General features: G+C 39.5%; 1 protein-coding gene across 3 annotated transcripts in view; it reads left to right on the top strand.

Annotated features, from left to right (window-relative positions):
• sema4f (sema domain, immunoglobulin domain (Ig), transmembrane domain (TM) and short cytoplasmic domain, (semaphorin) 4F) overlaps positions 1-12,287 on the top strand; it is a 245,386-nt gene that overhangs the window by 145,717 nt on the left and 87,382 nt on the right. For all 3 annotated transcript variants that reach the window (XM_069923461.1, XM_069923464.1, XM_069923462.1), the window contains one exon: positions 2,466-2,525. In XM_069923461.1, coding sequence (XP_069779562.1) covers positions 2,466-2,525 — 60 coding nt within the window. The remainder of the gene's footprint in view (positions 1-2,465; positions 2,526-12,287) is intronic.

Raw genomic sequence — 12,287 nt, forward strand, 5'->3', positions numbered from 1 at the left:
GAAGGCCTTTGAAATTTGATGCCCAGAATTAATGTTGAACTAATGGGAAGACTGGAGTTGTGGCAGCTACAGACTTGCAAATTCTTCTTGCATAACACTCCTGGTGCTGTGCAGGCAAGATTCAAACTGGGCAGCCTCCACGAAGCTTCCAAGACCCTGGCCCTGGTCTCTCTAAGTAACTTAACTGAGGCAGTCTCCAAGTGAACTCCACTATTGGTAACAATCAGAATGAAGCACTTTGCTTCCCAAAAAGACTCTCCTGGTGCAGGCCAATCCGCCAAAAAGGCCCAGTCCTTCACAGAGCAGGCTTTGCTCTGAATTCCACAGAATGGCTGGCCACAAGAGCTGCTTCAGAAACCTGCTTTCTCTCCAGCGTCAGAATGGTTCTCCCTTGCAAAATCACAATGTCTTTGCAAGTGTATCGAATTCTGGAACAGACAGTGACAAACCTTCCCTCCATTCTTCCAATGTATCGAAATATCGCTGGGCTGTGACTTGTGTTGGTGTTAAATGTTAACTGTGACCCTCCTGTCTATACTATCCCTTACAGTGATAATCCCATTTTACTAAGACGGGAGCTCTTAATATCTTCTTTAAAATACTTTTTAGTAACTTATCAACAAGGAATGTTAGACTCACAAGCAAGTTAGACAAAGGAAATGCAGTGGATGTTGTATATTTGGACTTTCAAAAGGCCTTTGACAAAGTGCTTCACAAATTGAGAGCCAATGGAATTACAAGAAAGATACTAGCATGGGTAGAGCATTGGCTGATTGGCAGGACACAGAAAGAAAGGGCGAATAAAAGGATCCTATTCTGGTTGGCTACTGATTACCAGTAGTGTTCTGCAGGGGTCAGTGTGAGGGCCAACTTTTTTATTTAGTATGTTAATGATTTGGATTATGGAATAAATGGCTTTGTGCCCAAGTTTGCAGATGATACAAAGATAGGTAGAGGGGAGGGTAGTGAGGAAGAAATGGAGAGGCTGCAGAGAGACTTAGGAGAACAGGCGAGAAGTGGCCAATGAAATACACCCCGTCCTGAGTTTCTCTGATAAATCAGAAAAGTATTGTATCAGTTAACTACATTTTCCGGCTAATCTGAACAATTCAATTCCAGACGATACAGGCCTGAACGATCCAGCTCTTCCCACGAAGGTAACCTGCCAATTCCAAGTGTTAGTTTAGTACAGCTTCTATGAACTACTTGGAATAGATTAAGCGAAACACAACAGTCTGCAGACACTGTGGTTGAAGTAAAAACATAATGCTGGAGAAACTCCTTTTTTTTAAACATCCTCCTTTTAACAAAGAAGCCAAAGCTGTACACAGTACTCTAATGAGGTCTCACAAATGCCTTTTTACCTGAAGCATAAACCCCCTTTCCCCTATCTTTTAGATTCGTTCCTGTCTAATTTAGCAATAAAATTCTGTTTGCTTTTCAAATTGCAGTATCTTACCTTTTTGAGAATTATGTTATCGGACATCCAAATGCCTATGAACCTTAGATAATGTGCTTGTTATTTTTTTGCCAAAATGGACATTTTCACATTTTTCCACATTATGTTCTATCAGAATGGAAGGGTTACACTGATGGGAGTAGGTTTATACGGACCATCAGAACTTCATACTACTACTGTACTGTTCTATGTTCTACTTACTAAATATTTACAACTTTTTATATCCTTTTGTAGCTGCTCTATGTCGTCTTTGCTGCTTGTTTACCTACTTCTCTTGGTGGCACTGTCTGTAATGTTTTATGGTAGCAGAATATTTTAAGCCACTTTGTTTTGAGGATTACTATTTGGGAATACTTAGAGTTTCCATGTTCCAACATTGTGAAACATTCAGTAGAGATCGGGTTGATCTTAATAATACCTAGACTACTGGAGGAATTCTGTGGGTTAACCAGCATCTGTGGAAAGAAATAGTCAATGTTTTGGACCAAACACGCTCATCAGGAATAGTGAATCGTGAGATCAGGCAGGTTGATCTTCCTTTATACTTGCTCAACTTAAATTTTTATTGAAAATGTTGTGCCTTGAAATACAATTGAGCACTGAATAAAGCTCAACTATGAAGCTCCTTGTTTGCAGGTCATCATAGGAAGTAGGAACAGGAGTAGGCCAAAAATGGCCCATCGAGCCTGCTCCGCCATTCAATATGATCATGGCTGATCTAATTTATGACCCAACTCCACCTACCTACCTTCTCCCCATATCCCCTCATTCCTCTATCATGTAAAAATTTATCTAACCAAATTTTAAATATGTTTAATGAGGCAGCCTCAACCACTTCCCTGGTTAGGGAATTCCAAACATAAATCAGATGGTATAATAGAATAATTAAGGTTGGTGTACAGTACCAGTAGAGATTATTAAGCAAAGATTAAATAAGGACCTCAAGTACTCTGGAATTGGACTAATTCTGATTGGATAATGTCACATAAATCTATTTGTTTTACAGATAGAATGGAATGTAACAAAAAGTGAACACTCTTCCTGTGTGCGAAAAGGCAAAATGAAGGTTTGTTCTCATAATTTTCTCATTTGTTTTGTGGTAACTGTTGTCGAGTAACTGCTCTTCAGGTGCTCTAGCATTGAATCTCATTATTTTAATAAGACTCATCTAATGGCTGCTATGGATTGAGATGATTACACTGTGTCTAGAAGTATAGTGGTAAGCCATTAAAATTATGAGTTTGTAGAAAGCTTTGAATCTGAATAAAATAAATCCACTAACTGCCAAGAAACAGCAGGTCAAGTCACATCTGTGGAGGCAAAGAAGTGGTCATGGTTTTGGGTCAGGAGTCTGTATTAGGTGTAAGAGATTTTCTGGGAAGATAGTGATTGGCCCGGGGTGGGAGGCGGGTGGGGGGGGGGGGGCTGATAGATGAACTAGGTGTTTTGGGTGATAAAGAGGAGATGGAACCAGGTGGGGGAGATGAGGAAGGGATGATGGCAGTTGAAGCGAGAATGATTATGAAGGGTAGATCAGCTGACCATGCAGAGAGAATCTGGTGGAGGAGGGTGACGTCCAAGTAACAAGATGCAGGCAGCATGTGGAAAAGGTGAACAAAAATGAGACAACCTCAGTGGACTGAATGGGGTTGTTGGCTTCTTAAATGCAGTGTTGGAGATAATTCATCGAGTTTGCATTTGGCCTCACTGTGGAATGGAGAAAGCTCAGGACAGAAAAGTTGATGTGAGAATTGGTAGGGGAGATGAAATGACATACATCTCAAAGCCATTGTGGGCAGATATAGTCGTCTAATCTACAATTTCTAATGTAGAGGAGACCATGTTGAGAGCACTGCAAGATTTGGATAAAGTTGGTCATGGTGCACATGAATCTCTGTGCCTCACTTGGAAGGGTTGTTTAGATCCATAAGTGATGGAGTAGGGATATGTGTGGCACCTCCTACAGTTGCAGAGGGACAGGGAGAGTTGGGCTGAGAAGGATGAGCAAACCAAGGAGTGAGTGATCCCTGCAGAAGTCAAAAAGTGGGGGAGAGGGGAAGTGGTGACTGATAGTGGTGTACTGTTGCAGTTGGCTGAAATAACAAAGGATGTTAAGCAGGGTAAGGAGGCTGGTGGGATAAAAGATAAGGATCAAAGGAACTCTTATCTCCTTTCTGTGTATGAGGGAGGGGCAAGAGTAGACGTGCAGGAAATGGAGGAAGTATGAGTGAAGGATCCATCAACAATGGTCGGCAAAACTCAAACTGGAGAAGGAACGCAGCAGGTCCAGCAGACCACTTTTTCCTTTGCCTCCATAGATTAATTGTAAATTAGTAGAAATTGAAAACAAAAGCTTTACAATTACAAAAGTATCATGAAATACCAGTTTATCCCTTAGGGGTGTAGCTGGCCTGGATAATACATCAGAAAGCAAAATCAGAGAAGTCTTTTTCTCTTTAGTAGAAAGTGTGGACTTTGAGACAATTGGATCTTTCAGATATTAGATTTTTTTTCTTTCAAGGCATGTAGATCAAAGATGGAATTGAAATAGATCAGCCACGATTTAATTATTTCCTGTTGTCTCCTGAATTGGACTCTTACCACTGTCACACTTATTTTGAGTATGAATGTTTTCACAATGCATAAGCTTACATGAAAGCATAAAACTGTCATCAGGCTAGATTGTCCTGACTACATAATCTTCAGTCTTTGCTGAATTACTTGATGTGTTTTGGTTTGGTAATGGCAATACAGTTTGAATTGCGAAAGGGGAAAAACATCAACTCAGCTTGAGACTGCTATCTATCAACCCTGCCAGATGGGTCTGAGTGAATGTGAGCCAAGAGCAGGATTAGGTTGAACACAACGATTGACAACAGTATGAAATAACAATGGTGTTGATTTGATGCTCCAAGTAAGGACTGAACTGCAAAGCCTGTGACTTTTCCATTCATTAAAACGTATGTACTTTTGAATGCTCTGTTAGGCCATACTTTCCATCATGCATATTGCATATTGGAGCCAGGTGGGGGAGATGAGGAAGGGATGAAGGCAGTTGAAGCGAGAGTGATTATGAAGGGTAGATCAGCTGACCATGCAGAGAGAATCTGCTGGAGGAGGGTGACGTCCAAGTAACTAGATGCAGGCAGCAGGTGGAAAAGGTGAACAAAAATGAGACAACCTTGGTGGACTGAATGGAGTTGTTGTCTCAAACATAATACAATGAAAAAATTTTTAAAAATTAAATATACAGCGCGGAAGCAAGCCATTTCAGCCCATGAGTCAACCCCAATATATTTTGAATGGTGAGAGGAAATGGGAACACCCAGAGGAAACCCACGCAGACACCGGGAGAATGTAAAAACACCTTGCAGACAATGCGGGACTCGAACCCGGGTGGCTGGCCCTTTAACAGCCTTATGCTAACCACGAAGCTAACTGCCTGCCTTTATTGCCCTATACGTTGTACAACATACAAATGCACTGAAATTTTTACTTGCTGTAGCTGAGTAGCTTCTTTAGTGGTAGTCCTTTAGTGGTGTTGGCTACCAGTCCATGATTAGTGCAACCAGGAGGTTCAAGGGTCTGATGGCCTTTGGGAAAAAAAACTGTTGTTGAAGCTGGAGGTGGTGATCTTCAGGATTCTGTACCTTCTACTGATAAGCTGGCTTCAGGAGAGGTCTTCTGGAATATGGACTTTCAGGAACTTGAAGGTACAAACCCTTTCCACCTCCATCTCATCCATGTGGACAGGTATATGGTCCCCTGGTCTCCCCTTCCCAAAATCAACAATAAGCTACTTCGTCTTGGTGACATTGAGTACAAGATTGTTGTTCTGGCGCCAGGTTGCCATCTCATCCTGCATTCTGACTCATTATTCCAGTTATCCATTCAACAGCAGCAGGTGTCATCAGCGAATTTATGCTTGTTGGAGTCAAACTTGATTATGTAGTCATGAGTGTGCAGGGAAAAGTACTGGGGACTAAACATGCAGTCTTGGGATGCCCAATGCTCATGTAAGGTGAATTGAATTTTTGCAATGTCTGTATAAAGTGTGAATAAAAAGAAGCAGAGAATGGTACTATGCCCTTAAGCTGTGCATTGAGATGTGTACCTAACAGCCAATGCAGACAAGGTAACAAAAGCAACAGCCAATTTGTGAGCAGGAAGGTCCTACAAACATCACTTGGCTATTGATCTAACCTTTCAGGTGCGATGTAAGGGCATGAATATTAACTCAATCACTGCAGATAAGTTCCTTACTATGTTTGAATAATCCATATACTCTTTTATCCATCAAAAAAATTGAAAAAGCCTTTGTTTGCACCTTCTGAATACTTCACCTTAAAATATTCACCCCTTGACTCAAACTGATGCTGTCAGGTGTGTAATTTGGGAAACCACACACATGCTGTTTTCAACTGTTTAATTTTAATGAAGGAAAATCATGGGATTGGCTGTTGTTATTTCCCAATATCCCTCCCACTGGAATGAGGCTTCATCAGGGATGTGCTTCCATAAGGGTGAATGTGTGCATTGTTTGACAAGGTAATGGAGTCAGCCAGTGATCATGATTCCAAGAGGAAGTTGTAAATATTTTTGTCCAAGAAAGAAAATGAGTAACAGTGCATTTCTGAGGTATTTGAAGTTATATATAATGGATCATATGACTCTTTTATTGATATCACATAAATCTATGTCATTCTCGTAATGGAAATTGAAGTATCGAAGGCCAGATGTGTGGCAACAGTAATTACTATTAGTGAGTGGTGTTTGAAAACTCAGCAAACTTAATTATTTCACTTTTACTTTTTAAGTTCGATGTGGTGTAAATGATAATCATTCGTCTTAGATTATATAATGCTGAATTCATTTCATCAGACAAATGAGGATATGAACTGCAGATTTTAATAACTGCTTTTTTGGGATGCCATGAAAAGAGAACAATGGGGTCATTTTTGCATGCTGTCTATTACAGTAGCCCTATTATTTGGTAAATTGACCAAATATTTGTAACCCAAGAAATGCATAACAGAAAGGAAAAATGAAAACCATGTAAATTTGGAATTCTTTTCACTTTCACATTGAAGATTTAAAGCAGATTAAGGACAGATGAAAGTTCCTTTTTAAACAAAAAAAAAGGCCTATTCATAAATTATGGATCAAAGGTAAGGGTAAAGAGAGTCTTGGTCAATAAGAAAAAAAATGCCTTCAAGCAGAAATCCGTGAAATCTAAATTGTTTTGAGATATGCTTGCTTTTCTTGGTTGATAAGGCAGCTTGCAATCTTAACTTCAGTGGTATTTGACCATTAGGTGAAGAAAAATATTCTTGGACTGCATGGTCTGAATACCCAGGAAAGAAAAATTGGTGAAGGCGACTCAAGATTTTCATGCACAATCAGAAATAGTCACTATACTGACAAGTAACTCGGGAGCGGAGCAATCTTTACCAGAATCATGTTCAAGTGTGATAATTACAGTAATACCAAAAAAAAAAGAGTTCCGTTGAATGTGGCCTCATATCAACCAATTTTGTTATTGAATGTAGATTATAAAATAATAGCCAAAATATTGGCAAATAGACTTGCTAAATATTTGCCTCAATTAGTACATGTTGATCAGGCAGGTTTTATTAAAATAGGTACGCCTCTGATAACATTCTTAGAATGATTAAGTTGATCGGTGCATCAAGTCAGCAAACCCAACCTACCAATATGGTGGTCGCGCTTGACGCGGAAAAAGCATTTGACCGAGTTGAGTGGAATTTTTTATTTAAAGTGCTAGAAAAATTTAAATTTGGACCTTTTTTTTTACTGGTTGAGTTAAGGCATTATATAAAAACCCAGTTCCTAGGGTGGTGACAAATGGTCAAACCTCTTCATCATTTAAATTAATGCCATCAACACGCCAAGTTTGTCCATTGTCGCCAGCCCTGTTTGCATTGGTCATAGAACCGTTAGCTCAAGCAATAATACATAATGGTAATATTAAAGGGATAAAGTTTGCAGATGATGAATATAAGATGAATTTATTTGCTAATGATGTATTGATATATTTGACACATCCAGAACAATCTTTAAAATATTTGCAAGAATGTCTGGAACAATATGGTATATTATCTGGGTATAAAGTAAATTGGGATAAAAGTGAAATATTGCCAATTTCAGATAGGGATTATAGTGAGTGTAGACAGATTACTAAATTACGATGGTCTGATAAGATTAAATATTTAAGAGTAATGGTTCATGTCAAATAGCGATCAATATGCAGATGATACTAAAATAGGGGGAATTGTGGATGATGAAGAGGGTTTTCAAAGGTTGCAGAGTGATTTAAACTGCTTAGAGGAGTGGGCAGAAAGATGGCAGATGGAGTTTAATGCTGATGTGTGAGGTGCTTCATTTTGGAAAGAATAATCAAAGCAAGACATAGGTGGTAAATGGGAGGGCGTTGAAGAATGCAGTGGAGCAGAAAGATTGAGGAATAACGGTGCATTGTTCCCTGAAGGTAGGAGCGCATGTGGATAGGGTGGTGAAGAAGGCCTTTAGTATGCTTGCCTATCTAAATCAGTGCATAGAATATAGGAGTTGGGAAGTAATGACGAAACTGTTCAAAGCATTGGTGAGGCCAAATTTAGAGAACTGTGTGCAGTTCTGGTCACCGATTTATAGGAAGGATATTAACAAGATAGAGAGAGTGCAGAGAAGATTTACAAAAATGTTGCCTGGGTTTCAGCATCTGGAATACAAGGAAAGATTGAGCAACTTAGGTCTTTATTCCTTGGAACGTAGAAGGCTGAGAGGGGATTTGATAGAGGTATTTAAGGTAATGAGCGGGATAGATAGAGTTGATGTGGAAAGGCTTTTCCCATTGAGAGTAGGAGAGAATGATACAAGAGGTCATGGATTGAGAGCTGACGGGCAAAGGTTTAGGAGTAACATGAGGGGGATCTTCTTTACTCAGAGAGGGGTTGCTGTATGGAATGGGCTTCTGGGAAAGGTGGTGGAGGCAGGGTCAATTTTGTCACTTTAGAAAGAGTTGGATAAGTATATGGATGGGAGGGGGTTGGAGGGAATTGGGCAGAGTGTTGGTAAGTGGGATTAGAGGAGGGTACTTGGATCAGTGCGGACTAGGAGAGCCAAATTGGCCTGTTTCCGTGCTATAATTGTTATATGGTTATAATGTGCCAGTTTTAAAACACTTATTAGGGATTTGGACTAAAAGGAATTCTATTATAGGTACGAAAAGTAAGATATCAAAATAGACATTCCTTTTTCGTTGAATAATATGTATTGAAAGGAATGGGAACTTGAAGGTATAAATATGTTGGAGGATTAATTTGAAGAAGGACAATTTCTTTCTTTTAATCAATTAGAGAAAAATTTGGACTATCAGTGAAATCTTAATTTGTGTTTTATCATGTTAGAGCATTAGTTAGGGACAATTTTGGGAAAGAAATGATAAAGCCTACATTAATGAAATTTGAATTTTTGATTTCACATTTGTTGAAAAAAGGTTTTATTTCTGATATGTATGCATTGTTACAAGATGGTATGGATAAGTCAAATTTAAATAAGTCTAGAAATAGATGGGAAAGGGATTTATCTTACGATATACCTCAGGAAGATTGGGAAATTATGTGCCAAGATGGGGTGACTAAATTACTTAATGTAAGATATAGTATGGTTAATTATAATTGTTTTTGCATCAGCTGTATTTCATCCCTGAGAAATTGAAAAAAATATGGATTCAGTATATAGATTTATGTTTTAGATGTGGACAACATATTGGAACATTTTTGCATTCAGTTTGGCTTTGCGATAATGTTCAACCATTTTGAGAAAAAAATTAGAGTATTTTTGGAAAAATTATTTAAGATCAAATTGCCATTAGATCCAGAAATTTTTTATTGGGTTACACTGTTTCGTTGACTGGTTTGGGGTTGGATTAGTTTCAGATAGCTTTTGTTCATCTAGTATTGGCAGTAGCGCGGAAATGTATAGTGATTGCTTGGAAAGATGATGTAGAAACTAAATATAGTACGTTGGCAGAATGAGTTTAGATCTTGTATCTGTATGGAAAAGATAACATATAATTTGGATGATAATTATACTTTTTTTGATCAAATGTGGTCATCTTATTTGAAATGTATGGGTTTAGAAATATCTTAAGATACTATATAGTTTTATTTCTGTATTTGCTACTTATTTTTTTTACTCCCCTTGCGATGCTTGCTGAGGATGGGGATGGGTGGGATGGGTTTATGTTTTAGATGATTTTGATATTATTTCTATGCATTGTTTTTACATATTTTGAAAATCTTAAATAAAGTTTAAAAAAAAAGAAACTAATTATTTTCCAATTGAGTCACAGAAGGAAGCAAGACCAAATTGTTTTGGTTCAGTATTTATCATGAACTCTCCTCATCAAATAAGTGTTGCAATTACTTATCAAGACAGACATTGGGTAATGGTATTAAAAAGATTTTGGCCAGAAATTATGAGCTGAGGAACAGACTGCCCATGAACAAAATAACAGCTTGAGAAGCAGACTGTCTAATACAGTGTTACGAGCCCAGAGGACCCATAAGCCCAGCAGCAATAGATATTCACCAAGACAAATGGTGACTTAAACAAAAGTTGCTTTTAATTATCTTTAAACATGAAAACAGAATCACACTTTAACTTATCACTATTGACTTAACTAACCTAAGCGCATGTGTATGTAATGTGTGTGTGTGTGTGTGTGTGTGTGTAAGTTCAGAAAAGTTATTTGGCTCACAGTCCAGTCTCACTTCTCATTCCTCCAAGTTCACTGGTTGCAGGCAATTCTTATACAGGAACACAATCCTTTATCTGGACATCTAAAATCTGGAAAGTTCCAAAAACCAGCATTTTATTTCCTGGTGCTGGTACAGCAGAGCGAAGAGAGGGACAGCAGCGTGACTAGGTTGGGCGGCTGGGGGTGGGGGACGAGGGGAAGAGATGGCAGCACGACTCGGGTGGGAGAGAGACGGCAGCACGACTTGGGCGGGTGTGGGGGAGAGAGAGAAGTGCGACTTGGGCAGGCGGGGAGAGAGAGAGGCAGCAGCATGACTCGAGTGGAACGGGGGAGAGACGGCAGTGCAACTCAGGCAGGCGAGGGGAGAGAGACGGCAGTGTGACTGGAAGGAGGTGGATAAGGCAGCACAATTCGGATGGGCTTAAATCTGGGGCAGCTGGCTTTTGTTCTGAAATCTCGAAAAATCCAAAATTCGGAGCACACTGTCCCCCAAGGGTTCCGGATAAAGGATTGTGTACCTGTACTGTGCACAGATTTTAACATTTGTAAAGTTCACCATGCTTTGGTACTTGAAAGGTAAATAGTTAACGCTCAGGAAGGTTCTTGTTGGTTTTCAGAAAGAGATTTGTTGTTCCAGGACATCCACAACTGATTGCTTTTTAATCAACCACTCCAGTGTCTTGCTGACGAAACTTGTTGCCTCAGAGTTCTCCAGATGCTAACCTCTTTCTTTCAGGTCATCACCGAGTTCCCTTTTGTTTCACTTATTCTCCTCTTGTGTAAACCACAAGGGCTTTGACCAGGCCGTCTTCCAAAATGGGGCATACCACATGCCTGCCAGCTTGTCCTGTTCCAGTCCCACCTGCTCTTACGGACTATAACACTGTCCAAGTGATCTCTGTGTCTCTCTCTCTCTCTGACTGAGATAAAGCCTGTTTGACTCTCTAATGCTTGCAAAACCACATGACCCTCTTAGAACTGCAAGTTCTATTTTCAGACAATAAGCAGCTCCAATAAGATATTTAATCTGTTGCCTTTTGTAAACAACAATCAATTAGTGAAGTCTCTTGAGCACTCTCCAAAGCTCTTGCAAAAGCGGTGGACCTGATATGTCTAACCTAAGCAGAGCTCCAGTATTTTAAATAAGATCTGTTTTAAAGTGTTGGTATGTGACCTACTCTAACAAACCTTTCCCAATTTATCTCCAAAACATATCTATATACTCTGTCACAACAGTCTTTGGCTTGGCTTCGCGGACGAAGATTTATGGAGGGGGTAAAAAGACAGTACTACTTTGATTAACCAATAATCTTTTCTAGATGGGGAGGGAGGGGCCAGAATGTGCGACCTTTGCTACTTTCCAATTCTTTTTGAAAAAGTGATGCATGGACAGACCTGTTGACAGCATAGAATGGTAGAACACCACTGCACAAAAACAGAGCCTTTCATGTAGTGAAATAAGCCTGACTGTAAAAGTGGAGATTTTCCACCCTTACTTTGGGATTGACAGATAATGTGTTTGTATTGATAATAGATATGATTTTGGGAGATAAATCAGGGCAGGTTTTTTAGTGTAGGTCACATACAAACACTTTAAAACAGATCTTATTTAAAATACTGGCGCTCTGCTCATGCTGAACAGCCTGGCACCAAGAGCCTTTGCAAAAGCTTTGGAGAATACCCAAGACACTTCACTAATGGATTGTTATTTACAAAAAGTCAACAGATGAAAGAACTTATCATAGCCACAGGCTGTCTGGAGTGGAACTTTCTAAGAGGGTCATGTGGTTTTGCAAGCAGAGAGAGAGAGGGGGGGGGGTGAAATTCAGTTCTGCAGTTTTACAGTCAGCAACAACAGCTGGGACTGGAACAGGTCAAGCTGGCAAGCTTGTGGAAAAACCCCATTTGGAAGACGGGTTTTAAGCGCTTAGTTCAGCCTGGTCAAAGTCCTTGTGGTTCATGCAAGAGGAGAGGACTGGCTGCCTAATGTTTCTTAATGAAATAAGAGAAACAAAAAGGAACTCTCTGGTGACCTGAAAGAAAGAG

The sequence above is a fragment of the Narcine bancroftii genome, chromosome 3 (genome assembly GCF_036971445.1).
Source record: "Narcine bancroftii isolate sNarBan1 chromosome 3, sNarBan1.hap1, whole genome shotgun sequence".
In the NCBI taxonomy this organism is placed as follows: Eukaryota; Metazoa; Chordata; class Chondrichthyes; order Torpediniformes; family Narcinidae; genus Narcine; species Narcine bancroftii.